Source organism: Myotis nattereri, assembly GCF_964212035.1.
Source record: "Myotis nattereri genome assembly, chromosome: 10".
Taxonomy (NCBI): domain Eukaryota; kingdom Metazoa; phylum Chordata; class Mammalia; order Chiroptera; family Vespertilionidae; genus Myotis; species Myotis nattereri.
Window position 1 is genome coordinate 6001404 of NC_138085.1, and position 14959 is coordinate 6016362.

Here is a 14959-nt window from a genome sequence, read left to right on the forward strand (position 1 = left end):
TCAATCACACTTTGAGATGTACCAGAGAAATGACTACTTAAGAAATCCCAGTAACAAATTCTTTAACACAAGTATACTTTTGGAATGTGAATTAATAACTAATTTGGTACACCAGGAATTTTATACAACCATGTACACCCATGGTATAAAATGTGTAAATCTTTGCCAAGAAATCTGGACAAGTCCAGGGACCTATGTTGTAAATTCACTCCTTGTGTAACTTGTAGCAGAATCTGACTTCGACGTGTGGGCACAAGGGAGGGGACGTGGCGCACACGTGCGCCTGTGGTCGCCCACTGGGAGCGGCGCCTCTTTCAGAGGGCGGCGGAGGCTCAGGGCAGGTGCACACCTTCTATCTGCTTCTGAGCTTTAAACTCCCCTGAGAAGAGGCACGCTTTACTGCATGGTGAGAGAGGTCTCAGGCAAACACTCCCGGAGAGAAGAAAACCAGATACGTCAATTCACACAGATGTGATGGATGGTCCCCATCACACCTTTCCTGGGGATTCTTCACAAGGACTGGCCAGCTAGGCTCCAAAGGAGATGATCCGAAATTTGACCAATGATGAGGAGAAGGCTGGGCATGCCCATCCACCCCTGAAATGCCCACAGTCCATGGCACAGCTTTAAAAAGGTCCCTCATGCCCTGACCAGTTTGGCTCAGTAGATGGAGCATCAGCCTGCAGACTGAAAGATCCCAGGTTCGACTCCAGTCAAGGGAATGTACCTTGGTTGCGGGCAACATCCCCAGTGGGGGGATGTGCAGGAGGCAGCTGATCGATGTTTCTCTCTCATCGATGTTTCTAACTCTCTATCCCTCTCCCTTCCTCTCTGTAAAAAAAATCAATAAAATATACTTAAAAAAAAAAAAAAAGGTCTCTCATGCAATCACTTTGAAATTACAAAAGGAAAGGGCCAGTGACATACTTCCTAACCAGGCTCCCCTGCCCGCAGTGTGCCGGCTGACAGACCAGCACGCACGCCCCAGCGCGTTTATGCGGTCATGAACCATCAGAGCAGAGCACCAGGTGGGCCCGGGAGTGCAGCCCTGACGGTATTTACGACCCTGAAGACCAGAAGCCACTGCCAATGCTCAGATAACAATGAGGTGGGAGGAGAAAGCGGTGGATGTGGAGAGCTGTCACGGGCCCTCCTGGACAGAGAACTCGAGCACCTTGGTGTCTGAGGCATTTAAAGACACAGGCCGAGGACTCTGTCAACGCCTCTCCTTATGTGACATGGGAAGCCCCTCCGCGGAGAAAGGGGACCATCCGATGCGCATGGGGAACTTGCTGATCTCTGCAGTCTTGAGATGGACAGAACAGGGAGGGAGAATTCCAGGGCCACTCACCTACCCATTGCTAAGCAACAGGGCGAACAGGGGACTGTGGGCAGTCCCGCCCTTTAACCCGGAGGACTTCAGAGAAGTGGACGGAGCTCTCCTTTTCCACAGGGATTACAAAGAACATGACTACATGTAGTGGAATTTCCGTTTCTCAGACTTTTCCATTGGTTCTCGTTAATAACAACCCGCCTCTTCCATGCTGCCCTTCCACTCCGCATTTATCTGTCCAAAACGGTACATGAGGTGGGTAAGTTCCACCACAGCCAAGCCTGGCTCCTGCTGCCACGTGAATTGAAAGTGTTCATCCACGTAAACAACCTGTCATGTCAGCCCTCACCCCACTCCCCACGGAGGGCGGTGAAGTGCTGCAGACTGGCAGGAAAGACCCTTGAATTTTCTGGTAGATTCTTCCAGAAACGGTTATGCAACAGGGAGGCACCAGCACAAGTCCCTTCATGAAGCACTCTTCAAGGCCAACCCCCAGTTCTCGGGGTCGCTCACAACGCCACTGTTTACACTGAAGAATAACGTGCACCTGCTAGACAGGCAAAGAATCCCCAATGAATCGATTTCTGGGTGCTCTCAGAACAGAATGCAAAACGACTTCTGCGGAACCGTGACCGGCAGTCCTCCTCGCCAGGGAGCCGTGATCCAGGCCGGGAGGGCGTGCTTCAGTGGGAGGGAGGCAGAGTCTGAGACTGCGATGCGGAGACAACGGCAGACACAGGAGCCTCTTGGCTGCTGTGCACTGGAGTCAAAAAGCACTGCCTCCTTAGAAATGGAATTCTGGACCCACCCTTGATTCCTTCCTCCCCTAAGACAGGATGCGAACCGCCCCAGAGAAGCCCCACCCACTTACCTCCGTACACCTCCGATGTGGAGGCCAGGAGCAGGCGAGCACCGACTCGCTTCGCCAACCCTACAGAGAGCAGGGACACAAGAGCAACCGTCACTTCAGGGAGACACGGAAGAAACACACATGCCCACTTTGGTTGCCAGTTTCAGCAATCTTTTAGTGCTAATGGCATCTGACATCCATGCATCCTCAGTCATCCACTCTTATTGCATCTACTTTGGAAAAGAAGGGGTTAAAAACCCCCCCACCACCAACAAACCAATAAAAACAGTAAGAAAAGCACAAGTGAACCCTGAGGACCCCAGCACTTAGTGAAATACTAATAAACTAAGCAGGGCCAAATGCAGGATCTGTGGGTTTGATAACGTGTGATTTGGAGTTTCACAAAGATTCCTTTGCCCCAACACTATGTTATGAGGTAGCTTCCCCCTGTTTGGCATAAGATAATGCCCTTTGCACTTTAACTTCCTTCCACTACTGCCCCCAAATGGTCCACCTGACACTTCTCCACATGCTCCTGGCACCTTCTACTGCGCTTGAACCAGCCTCCGTCTGGACACCCTCACCCCATCCTCCCACCTCCTTCCAGGTTTGGCTTAAACAGCACCATCTTCCCCAAAGGAACTCCCCACATTCCGCCCTCTGCTCTGAACTTTTCCTGCATTCGCCCTGACATGCAGAATGGACGAGAACAGCTTTATCTATGGTGGTCACGCAAGGTGCAGAGTCAGAGTCCCGATGTGCAGGAGGTACAGAGGACACCACGCCCTTCACTTAACCCAGCGCTTCCCCATGTCCTCCACCACAGAGCCCTGTGCAGACGGGCTCAGCACCAGCACCCAGCACACAGGAAGGGCTGCGAGGAGGAGCGGGAGGGGGAGCACAGAGCCTGCAGCCACTGCTGGAGAAGCCGGGCAGACAGAAGGAAGGGAAGGGCCTAGGATGAGGAGGCCAGGGGTGGGAGTGCACAGCATCTGGGGGCTATGAGGACGTGTGTGGAGAACAAGAGAACAGAGCTGCTGGAAAACAAGATTTGGAGCTAGCCTGTGCATATGCCCCCTGTGGTTGAGGAAGGAAATGGGCAGGATGTAGTGTGACATGGAATTCGTAGGCTCCCAACACCGGCCCCATCTCCTTCACTCCAGTTCACCCCACAGAGCCCGAGAGGCGGACCACACATCACGACACAGAGGCAACAGTAGTTGCTTCACAGTGAAGGATCCGAGGTCTTTTCTTTAAACTTCTAAGTTGAAAGAATACCGAGATCCCAGGTACCCCTTCCTTATCTAGTTTCCCCCAATGGTAAAAACTTGCAAAACTACAGTTCAGTATCATCACCAGGCACTGACAGGGTGCACTCGTGACGGCTGCCTCCTCCACGCTGGCCTCCTCCGCACAGGGCCTCCGGGCCTCAGGCCGCAGCCAGGGGAACAGGGCGGCGCTGCAGCCAGGCCCGGTGCCTATGCGGAGGCTGGACAGAGAGGCTGCATCAGGAAGACGCCAGGCACAGGAGCAGGGAGGCGGTGAAGCACAGAGCAGGTCTCTACCCGGAAAAGGCCGGGCGACGTTCGGGGCATCCTGTCTCAAGTGCAGAACAGCTAGCAACAGCTCCTCTCAGTTCGGAATACAAAGTCCCATTTGGGTCTCTTTCTGGCCTAGCGACTGTCCCTCTCCAGCTTCTGTCCATGTCATTCCTGAAAACCCACTGCCATTCCTTCGAGACCTCCAGGTCCAACCTCACGCAGGGTTCGGGCCCCAGCCCAAGAGTCACCTGCACGGGTGCCTCTTTTTTGAGACCTTTCCCTTCCTCCTGGGAATCACTACTGCCTGTGCCCGTACATTCTTGCCTCAGAGGCCAAGTTCCCTGGCAGAGCCAGAGCACGGTCCTTATCTGAATGCCCTCCACAATTGCCAGGACCGTGCCCTGGGCACCCTGACTGCACTGCCTACATGAGATCCTTTAAGCATCCTGTGCTCAGTGGCTTTTCCTCCGTGGTGTCTAGCCCTGGGACGAGGGAGGGGCAGCCTGTCACACACTGGATCTCTAAGCAGAAGCCGGGCACAACACAGAGGAAGACAAATGCCCTTTCACTTCCCACAGAGCTCAACTCCCGTGTCGTCCACGAGCCTTGAAACCAACCTCCAGCTGCCTCTTCAGACCCTTGTCTGAGGCTTCAGTCAAATTCAAATTGAGTGCTAGCTTCCCAAACCCATTTATAGAACCTGCTTCAGATGTCCTATAACTAAACCTGTTTTTACTTGACATTTCAAAAAGTGGTCCCTTTTTTCCAGTTTGTAACTAATCAAAACCCCTAGTGTAATGGGCATCTGTGCCCAGCTTACCCCTGCCTCCCATCTCAGGCATGGACATGTGCCCATCACTCACGTCGTGTGGAAATACACTCATGCAGCCCTTTAAGGGCTTCCTCTCATCTCACTCTCCTAAGTGAGCCCTGCAGTTCTGTCTGGAGCCAGGACTAGGTTTCCACAGCCCCGTAAGGACAGTTGTCCTCCCACGCCCTCCAGAAGCGCTCCTGAAACGTGTGTGTGTGTGTGTGTTTCCCTGTCTGTGTGGTGTGCATCCAGTGTATGTGTATCTGTGGGGGTGTATCTATGTGTGTGCTGTGTGTGTCTGTGGTGTGTGTGTGTGCTGTATGTGTCTGTGTGTGTCTATGGGGTGTGTGCTGTGTGTGTGTGTCTGTGTCATCCTCTCCAACCTAATCTTGGAGCAGAGCCACCAGTGCCCTTTCCAGCAGGGAGGCACCACACTGTGAGTCAGAGGGGACAGTGGAGGGAGGCTGGGTCCTCACCAGAAGCACAGGTGGTATTCCCAGGGGACTGAACTGGGACAACACAGACTGGTTAGTTACTACAATGACCATCTCCCCACGACCAATTCTGATGCCAAATGAAGTCTCAGTGAAATAGCCCAGGCGGCGGGTGAGAGAGGATGTCAAGAGCAGGATCACGCTCCACAGCACAAAGGCCTGCACGTGGGCTGTCTACAGTATTCCCAACAACAGCTGCAAAACAAGGAAGGGCAACTCACCCAGCATGTTTAACGTCCCGATCGTGTTGGTCTTCAGCGTCTTGATGGGGTTGTACATGTAGTTTGGAGGAGAGGCTGGAGAGGCCAGATGGTATATCTGGTCAACTGCAGGAGACAAAACGGAAGTATGTCATTTCCAAGGAGAACACTAAAAAATTATGAATGCCTGAGTAGACACTGATTAATAAAGGTGTTTGTGTAACTTTACCAAAATGTTACTTATTTTATTATTCTCCATAGAAACTAATTTGCCTTTAGGAGAACTTTAAACAAAAACTGAAAGTCTAATTATCTGGAACGAAAACATGGCTGGGCCAATGATGTGGACGTTTCTCCTCAGATCAGGGTCAATCTGAGTGCCGAGCTGGCTGTTTCCTGAGAAGACCTCCCCAGTAAAGCAGTCCAATTAGAAGACGGAGGCCCAGAATTAAGCACAAATACCTAAAGCAGCGATTCTCAAGCTTTTTTCATCCCACGGGTACACAAAAATCACTAAAATTCTGCAGCACACCAAAAAGTGTATTTTTTCTGCCAATCTGACAAAAGGAATAGGTACAATTTAGACTCATTCACATGTATTGCCTATCATTGGCTGGTTGTGTCATTTATGCGACAATCTCAGGGAAAAGAGGTCAGTGCCCCAGACTAAATGCTCAGGTATCGCACGTTCTAAAAACTGTTGCGGCACACAGTTGAAAATTGCTGACTTAAAGTAAACATTTTTAATCGGTAAAGCAAACCTGGCATAAAAGCAAAGGCTCAAACGTTTGCAAGAAAACAACCTTTCATTTTGCTCCTACGCATCCAGTACACAGGAGGAGGTTATAAAGCCACAAATGGCACAACAATTCTGACTCCACCCCACCTCCTCTCATGCATAGGCATCACTTCAACATCACCCCAAACCCTCGCTCTCCAGGGTCAGTAACTCCTGCCACACAATAGAGAGGCCCTTGGGCACAAGGTCTCCTGTGAAAGGAGAGTGAGGAACAAGCCCGTGGGAGGAAAGCCATCCCTCCAGGCAGACGGTCTGGGCCACTGTAGCTCGAGGTCGAAGAAAACAAGCACCATCATAGGAGAGCCAAGGAATGGGGGACCCGAAACCCCGCTGCACAGGAGGCCTCCCTTGCTCACAGCCTGAGCCCCAGGCAAGGGCACTGGCAGCAATTCCTCCATGACTGCCCCTCGGGACTCCCCCGACCCCTGGCCTCCCACCCTCTTCCCAAGCAGGGACCAGGGCCCTCCTTGCAGGGAACAGCACACAGGGGCTAGGGGTCAGAGATGACGGACAAACTCGAAAAACAGTCCCCATGATGAATACTGCTTTAACTTTCTCAAAAAATCCCTGCCACCCAAGAGTACCCAAGCTCCCACCCACACCCACACACCAAGCGTCCCCTGAAAATCTCTCTTGTCAGCTCCAGGAAGGTGTGGGAATCACTGCAGCACCTGGAAGGATCTGGGGCTGTTTCCTGACACGCTCCCCAAGCTCGGAGGGAGAGTCAGATGAGAATTCCTCATCCTCAGACAGGAGCAGAAGTGGCGGCTCCAGGTTGTGAGCTTGGTCCCCACTTAATTCACCCCAATTATCAGTCTTTCGAGCCTGAGAGAGAAGGTTTCTGAGACTGCGTACACAAGAGCCAACAAGTCCAGGGGAAGGGGGTGCTGGATGGTTCCAGGGACAGTATCTGTGGGAGGAAATTCCAGGCACTGCACAGGTTCCCAGAATAGCCAGTAACTTTTTTCCTCTACCAGAACTGTGTGTGGAGGGAGGCAAGAACAGCATGCAAAAGACTGTGGACCCCATCTCCTGGACACTTGTGAGGCTTCTTTGTTTGCCAAGATTATTCGGATTCACACTTCCTGATTTCAAAACATATTACAAAGCAACAGTAATCAAAATGGTGGGGCGCTCGCAAATAGACAGACATATACACCAATGGAATAAAGAGCCCCAAACAAATCTTTTTTGTATATGGTCAAATGATCCTCAACAAGGGTGCCAAGTCACTCAATGGAGAAAGGAGAAAGGGCCCTAGCGGGTTTGGCTCAGTGGATAGAGGACATTACTCATAATAAAATAAGCCAGTCACAAGAAGACAAACACCATAGGAATCCACCTATATGATGAGGTTCCTAGAGTGGACAAGTTCATAGAGTCAGAGAGCAGAATGGCGATTACCAGGGGCTAGTTTGGGGGGTGGGAGAGAGGTGTTATTGTTCAATGGGGATAGTTTCAGTTTAACAAGGTGAGAAAGTTCTGGAGATCTGTTTTACAACAATGTGAATACACTTAACACTACTGAACTGTACACTTAGAAAATGGTTAACATGGGACCCTGGCCAGGTTCCTGAGTTGGTTAGAGCATTGTTCCCACACACCAGGGCTGGGGAACCTTTTTCCTGCCAAGGGCCGTTATCGACTTAAAAATTAGCCTGCAAAAATTAAGTTTAATTAACTCACCCCTAATGCCTTAGCAGAGCCAGACCAAATAATTTCACAGATCATATAGGGATCAGACGTTCCCCACCCCTGCCATACACCAAGGGTGCAGTTTGATCTCCGCCAGGGCACATACAAGACTCAACCAATGAATGAATAAATAAGTGGAACAACAAATCAATGTTTCTCCCTCTCTCTCCCTCCCCTCTCTCAAATCAATAAAAAAAAAAGGTCAAGATGGTAAAAAACAAAGATACTTATGAATGACGAATGCAGATGAAAACAAGTGTTAGTGAAAATGGGTAAAACACTTATTAGCAAAGCTGAAGTATAAAATGAATGGTTTTAGTTTATGTATTTGTTCTCCTCCCTTTCTCAACCCTGAGAATATAAGGGGTCAAAATCAGGCTCCCGCGCCACTGCAGATTGTTTGAGATCCCCCATCAACCCCTGCTCTGTCATTACCCATGGAAGCACTGAATGCATGGGCTCCTGGCACCCTGACCTGGACGCTCCAGGTAAGAAGACTCTGGGCATTTATAATATGGATGATTAAAAACCACTGAGTTAACTTAAAAATAGAACCCCTGGTGTTGAAAGGATACTTTTTCTTCAAAAAAAACCTAAAAACACATAAACCTTTTAAAATTGTTTTCAGTCTGTCAATATATAAATGCACTGAAGGAATCTAATTCAGTATGAGGAAACTCCTATGACTGCTGTCCAACTCCCATCAGTTTTTCTGAGTTGATAAGTAGCTAAGAACAAAAAGCAAATAAGAAACCTAATTCTTTAATTTAGTTCAAAATACTTTTAAAGTTCTCTTGAGATTTCTTCTTTGACACATGTGTTATGTTGTTTAATCTCCAAATATGTTTTGGTTTTCCAACTATCTTTATTATTAATTTCTAGTTTAATTTCAGGTGAAGAATTGGTAGTTATAAAATAGTCACAGAGACATATAGCACAGCAGAGGAAATATAGTTAATAATTATGCATGGTTTCAGATGGATGTGAGATTTAGTACGATGATCACTTAGTTATGAAATGTCTAATCTCTGGGGTATATACCTGTAACTAATATGATATTGTATGTCAACTATGACTGGAAAATTAAAGATTATTTTAAAAACCCAGTATAGACAAAACAAGAATTCTGGTGTGCAAAATGCAACCAAATAGAGTGCTATTGGCAGTGGACTTGGAATCCGGAGATCTAAGTTCTAATGCCAATTCTGTACTACCTACACCTGGATATAAAACAACGAGAAAGCCCTGTCTGGCGTGGCTCAGTGGTTGGAGCATTGGCCTGGGCACTAAAGAGTCTCGGGTTCTATGCCAGTCAAGGGTATGTACCTGGGTTGCAGGTTTGACCCTCAATCTGGTGGGGGCCCATGCTAGTGGCAACTGATCAATGTGTCTCTCTCTCATCTCTCTCTCTCCCCCCCCTCTCTCTTTCCCCCTCTCCCCTCCTTTCCACTCTCTCTGAAAATCAATGGAAAACATATCCTCAGGTGAAGATGAAATAAAATGGGAAAGATGCAAGTTAGCAATGGAAATCAAATGGTTTTTAAACAAGAAGAAATTAGGATGTTTGCCAGATGTAAAACAGCATGTCTCGGGCTTTTTTCATGCATAGAATGAGATCTAACTACATTTAGGATTTTTCTTTCCCAACTTTGAATTCTGTATTCTACTTTAAGAAATTACATTAACTGTTATTTCTAAAATGAATTTTCTAACATAATTAACATGTTAGTGTATTAAATCATATTAGCAGGCAAGAAGATTTTCTGACTACTTATTGTTCCCTCCTTGAACAAACTGCACTCATTCTGGCACGTACTCATACACTCTTTCACTGACTTGTAAGAGCCTTATTACTGATCTCTCCTTTGGTTATCAAACTCTCTCCTTTTATTTCACTTTCCAAGCATGTCAGCCTCCATATTAGGCTAATATCATTAAAAATGAAGATAGTTCTTCAATATCTATTGAATAAAAGAATGAATAACTGAAAAGAACATAGGGACATTCAGCAATTATTCAATAAATACAGTGACCATGCAGAAAATATTTTTCCTCTCATTTTAAAACCACATTTTAACAACTCAAGATTGGATTATTAAAAAACGACCATATAATAAAAAATAAAATGAAAAAAAAAACACAGTATATACTATGTTCTTTGTTTTAAAAAAACATCTGACAATATGTTTTTATCGATTTTTTGAGACATAGGAAGGGAAAGAGAGAAACATCAGTGTGAGAGGGAGACATTAATTAGTTGCCTCCTATACACTACCTGACTGGGGATCGAACCCACAACCTAGATATGTGCTCTGACTGGAATCAAACCTTCAATCTTTTGTGTACAGGATGACACTCCAACAAACTGAGCCATCTAGTCAGGGCATATACTCTATTCTTATAATATAGTAAGCTTGAAAAAAGAAAATGCTATTAAGAAAATCATAAGAAAAATACATTTGCACTAATTATCAGAAATGGAAAAATATCCCGTGTTCATGGGTTGAAAGAATCAACATAGTTAAAATGGCCATATTACCCAAAGCAATGTAAGATTTAATGCAATCCCCATCAAAATCCCAATGTCATTTTTTAAAGAAATAGAACAAAAAAATCATCAGATTTGTACCACAAAAGACCCCGAATGGCCAAAGCAATACTGAGAAGAAAGAAAGAAGCTGGAGATATCACACTACCTGACTTCAAATTATTCTACAGAGCTGCAATCATCAAAACAGCATGGTATTGACAGAGAAACAGACACACAGATCAATGAGACAGAATAGAGAGCCCAGCTACAAAACCAGATGTATACGGACAGATAATTTTCTACAAAGGAGCCAGAAACACAGCACATTGGAGTAAAGATAATCTCTTCAATAAATGGTGCTGGGATAATTGGAAAGCCATATGCAAATGAATGAAACTGGATTACAGTTTGTCTCCAGTTATAAATATTAACTCAAAATGGATCAAAGACCTAAACATAAGACCCGAAAAATAGCTGCATAGAAAAAGAAAAACAAGTACCAAACTTATGGCCATGGGTCATAGAGAACATTTTATAAACCTGACCCCAAAAGCAAGTGAAGTAAAGGCAAAAAAACAAATGAATGGGACTATATCAAACTAAAAAGCTTTTGCACAGCACAATAAATGAACAACAAAACGAACAGGCAGCCAACCAATTGGGGGATGATATTTGCAAACAGTAGTTCCAACAAAGGCTTAATTTCCAAAATATACAAAGAACTCATAAAACTCACCATCAAACAAACAATCCAATCAAAAGGTGGGCAGAGGACCTGAAAACACACCTCTCCCAAGAAGACATACAAACAGCCAATAGATACATGATAAGATGTTCAACCTTATGGACAATCAGGGAAATGCAAATCAAAACTACAATGAGATACCACCTCACACCTGTTAGAGTGGCCATTATCAACAAGACAAGCAATAACAAGTGTTGGAGAGGTTGTGGGAAAAGGGAACCCTCGTTCACTGCTGGTGGGAATGTAGATGGTACAACCACTATGGAAAGCAATCTGGCGATTCCTCAAAATATTAAGAATAGAGCTACCATATGACCCAGCAATCCCACTCCTGGGTACATACCCGAAAACTGCGAAATCATGTACTTGCAAAGATATATATACATATATGTTTACTGCAACATTATTCACCGTGCCAAGACATGGGAACAAACAATATGTCCCACAGTAGAGGACTGGATAAAAAAGATGTGGTGCCTATACACAATGGAATACTCTTCAGCCATAAGAAAGGACAAAATAGTGCCATCCGCAATGTGAATGGACCTTGAGATCACTATGCTTAGACAGAAAAGCCTAAGAAATATATGATTTCACTCACATGCGGAACATAAAACTGAAATTTATGAACACAGACGGCACTGTGGTGGTTCCCAGAGCGAAGTGGGAGGGAAGATGGAGGTTCTAACATATGGTGACAGAGTTTTGACTTGGGATCGTGGGCATATGGTGAAATATACAGATCTTGTAACATATATTGTATTTTTCTAGGAATTTTTCCGTTTCATCCACACTGTCCAGCTTTCTGTGGTGTCAGTGGGTACTTTTCCACTTTCGTTTCTGATTTTATTTATTTGGGTCCTCTCTTTTTGTTTCTTGATGAGTTTGGCTAATGCCTTATCAATTTTGTTTATCCTTTCAAAGAACCAGCTCTTGGTTTCATTGATTTTTTGAATTGTTTTTTTAGTCTCTATGTCATTAACTTCTGTTCTAATCTTTATTATTTCCTTCCTTCTACTTACTCGGGGCTTTTCTTGTTGTTCTCTTTAAGTTGTAGGGTTAAGTAATTTATTATTAATTTTTCTTGTTTTTTGAGGTAGATCTACAGTGCTATGAACTTCCCTCTCAGGACTGCTTTTGCTGTGTCCCAGAGATTTGGGTTGTTGTGTGTTCATTTGCATTTGTTTCCAGAAACTTTTTTCTTTCTTTCTTGATCTCATTGGTAACCCATTCATTGTTTAATAACATGCTATTTAGCCTCCATGTATTTGAATGTTTTGGGGTGTTTTTACTATAGTTGATTTCTAATTTCATTCCACTGTGATCTAAGAAGATGCTTGACATGATTTCAATCTTCTTGAACTTGTGGAGACTTGTTTTGTATCCTAACATGAGGTCTATTTTTGCGAATGACCCATGTGCACTTAAGGGTGTATAATCTGAAGCTTTGGAGTGAAGTGTTCTATGAATGTCAATTAAATCCATCTGGTCCAGTATGTCCTTTATAGTCACTGTTTCCTTGTTAATATTTTGTTTGGAAGATCCAGTGAAGTCAGCAGGGTGTTAAAGTCTGCCGGGGTTCTTGTTCCAGCATCTAGAAGGGTTCAGCAATCTGGAGAAGGGGCTGTGTGTAACTTAATGAAGAGTCCAGAGACGAAGCATAATTTTGAAAGGCATTTGGGGGTCAGAGGAGCCTAGCTAAAGAAACTAAGATCTCCTCGTCTCAAGACCCCATTCTTTTTATTAACACAAATTGTCCTGTAGCAAGGCAGAGATAGACACTTCCAAGTGGTAGGGTTTCGTATACATAGTCCATTGTCAGATCTGAGGAAATGCCTCCAGCTGTTTAGGTATTTGGCCAGTAGGAGGCAACAACATGTAGATTAAGATGCCCTGAGCTGTCTGGAAGCAAGCAATCATTTTAATGCATCCGATTCAGGTTTGGGGAAATGCCCTTGCTACTCCAGATGATTCAGCCCTTGCTGACATACTGGAATTGGCTCCCGGCAAAAGTCCCCTACTATGATTGTATTGTTGTCAATCTCTCCCTTAAAGTTCTCTAGAAGTTTTAAAACATATTTAGGGGCTCCTATATTGGGTGCATATATGTTTACCAGCGTTATATCCTCTTGTTGGATCGATCCCTTTAGTATTATGTAGTGACCCATGCTGTCTCTTGTGATGGCCTTCATTTTGAAGTCTATTTTGTTTAATATGAGTATTGCTACTCCAGCTTTTTTCTTTTCCATTTGCATGGAAAATTTGTTTTCATTACCCTTCACTCTCATCCTGTGTGTGTCTTTTGTTCTGAGGTGGGTCTCTTGTAGACAGCATATAGTTGGGTCATGTTTTCATAACCATTCAGCTACCCTATGCCTTTTTATTGGAGCATTCAATCCATATACATTTAAGGTTATTATTGATAGGTACTTATTTATTGCCATTTTAATTTTTTATGGCTAGGTTTCTCTCTCTCCTTCTTATTACAGCAGTCTCTTCAGCATTTCTTGTAATGCTTGCTTGGCGGTGATGAACTCCCTTAGCCATTTTCTTTTTGTATGGGAAGCTCTTTATATCAATGTTTACTTTGATTGATAGCTTTGCTGGATTAGTACTTCATTCCACTCCCTTCTGGCATGTAGAATTTCTGATGACAAATCAGATGATGGATTTATGAGAGCTCCTTTGCAGGTTAACAGTTTGTTTTTCTCTTGTTGCCTTTAAGATTCTCTCTTTGTCTTTAATGTTTGGCATTTTAATTGTGATATGTCTGGGTGTGGGCCTGTCTGGGTTCTTCTTGCTTGGGACTCTCTCCATCTCCTGAACTTGTGTGACTCTTTCCTTCACCAGGTTAGGGAAGTTTTCTGCCATTATGTCTTCAAACACATTCTCTATCCCTTCTTCCCTTTCTGCCTCTTCCAGAACACCTGTTATTCGTCTATTGTTACGTTCCATGTTGTCCCACGGCTCCCTTAAGTGGTCCTCCTGTGTTTTTGTGTGGGTTTTTTTTTTTTTTTGGTTCTCTGATTTGAGTGATTTTTTTTCTACCCTGTCTTCCAATTCACTGATCCGATCCTCATCTTCTCCTAATCTGCTGTGTATTCTTTCCAATATGTTCTTTATTTGTGCTATGTCATTCTGTATTTCTGTTTTCATAGTTACTATATATTCTCTCATGCTGTTGAGCATCTTTACCATTATTATTCTGACTCTATATAATATAAATTTCTCATCTCCATCTTATTTATCCCTTCTTCAGGAGAATTCTTTTGTTCTTTCATTTTGGGTGCCTGTTTGGGTTTGTAACTATGTGTTAGGTAGATCTGCTATGCCTCTCAATCTCTAGTGCAAGACAGTGTCAAACTAAAAGCAAAATTTTTAAAAAAGGCAAAAGAGATATAGATTTCTTGTATGAATTAACATGTAAGAAAGTCTAATCTTTTTAGTAACCAAAAAAAATGTACATCAAGCCATGGATTTTTCTATCAAATTATTTTTGTTAATATTTTTTTTAAGATAATGCTATTACTAATGTATTAGTGAAATGGACATTACCAAATGACAAAGAAGACATTAGTATTCGGCACAGTTCATATATAGATTCTTTATTGAGGAAATAAAATTCAGACACATATTTATAAAACCCTGGAGAAATTAAAATAAGGATACAATTACAAATAAACCATGGTATAGCCATATAATAACACTGTTGAGCAATTAAAATGGCTCAAGATACTTTCTACCAACATGGGAAAATGCTTGGGATTTGATATGGGAAAAGCAGAAGGCTACACTATGCATGCAGGAGAAGGAGCATATCTTTACAAGCTTTGGAGTCAACCCAAGACTGGATTCTGGCTCAGTTGCTTAACAGCCCTGGAACTTCGGGCAGGCCATAGCACAACTCTTTTTCCACATTCAGGGGTGAGTAAGTATGAAAAAAAATATTATTCTTGTATTA

The 14959-nt window shown here is 44.3% G+C and overlaps 1 protein-coding gene across 3 annotated transcripts in view; it reads right to left on the minus strand.

Annotated features, from left to right (window-relative positions):
- UXS1 (UDP-glucuronate decarboxylase 1) overlaps positions 1-14959 on the minus strand; it is a 119087-nt gene that overhangs the window by 21085 nt on the left and 83043 nt on the right. For all 3 annotated transcript variants that reach the window (XM_081100718.1, XM_081100716.1, XM_081100717.1), the window contains 2 exons: positions 5251-5355; positions 2205-2264 (listed from right to left, as the gene is read on the minus strand). In XM_081100718.1, coding sequence (XP_080956844.1) covers positions 2205-2264; positions 5251-5355 — 165 coding nt within the window. The remainder of the gene's footprint in view (positions 1-2204; positions 2265-5250; positions 5356-14959) is intronic.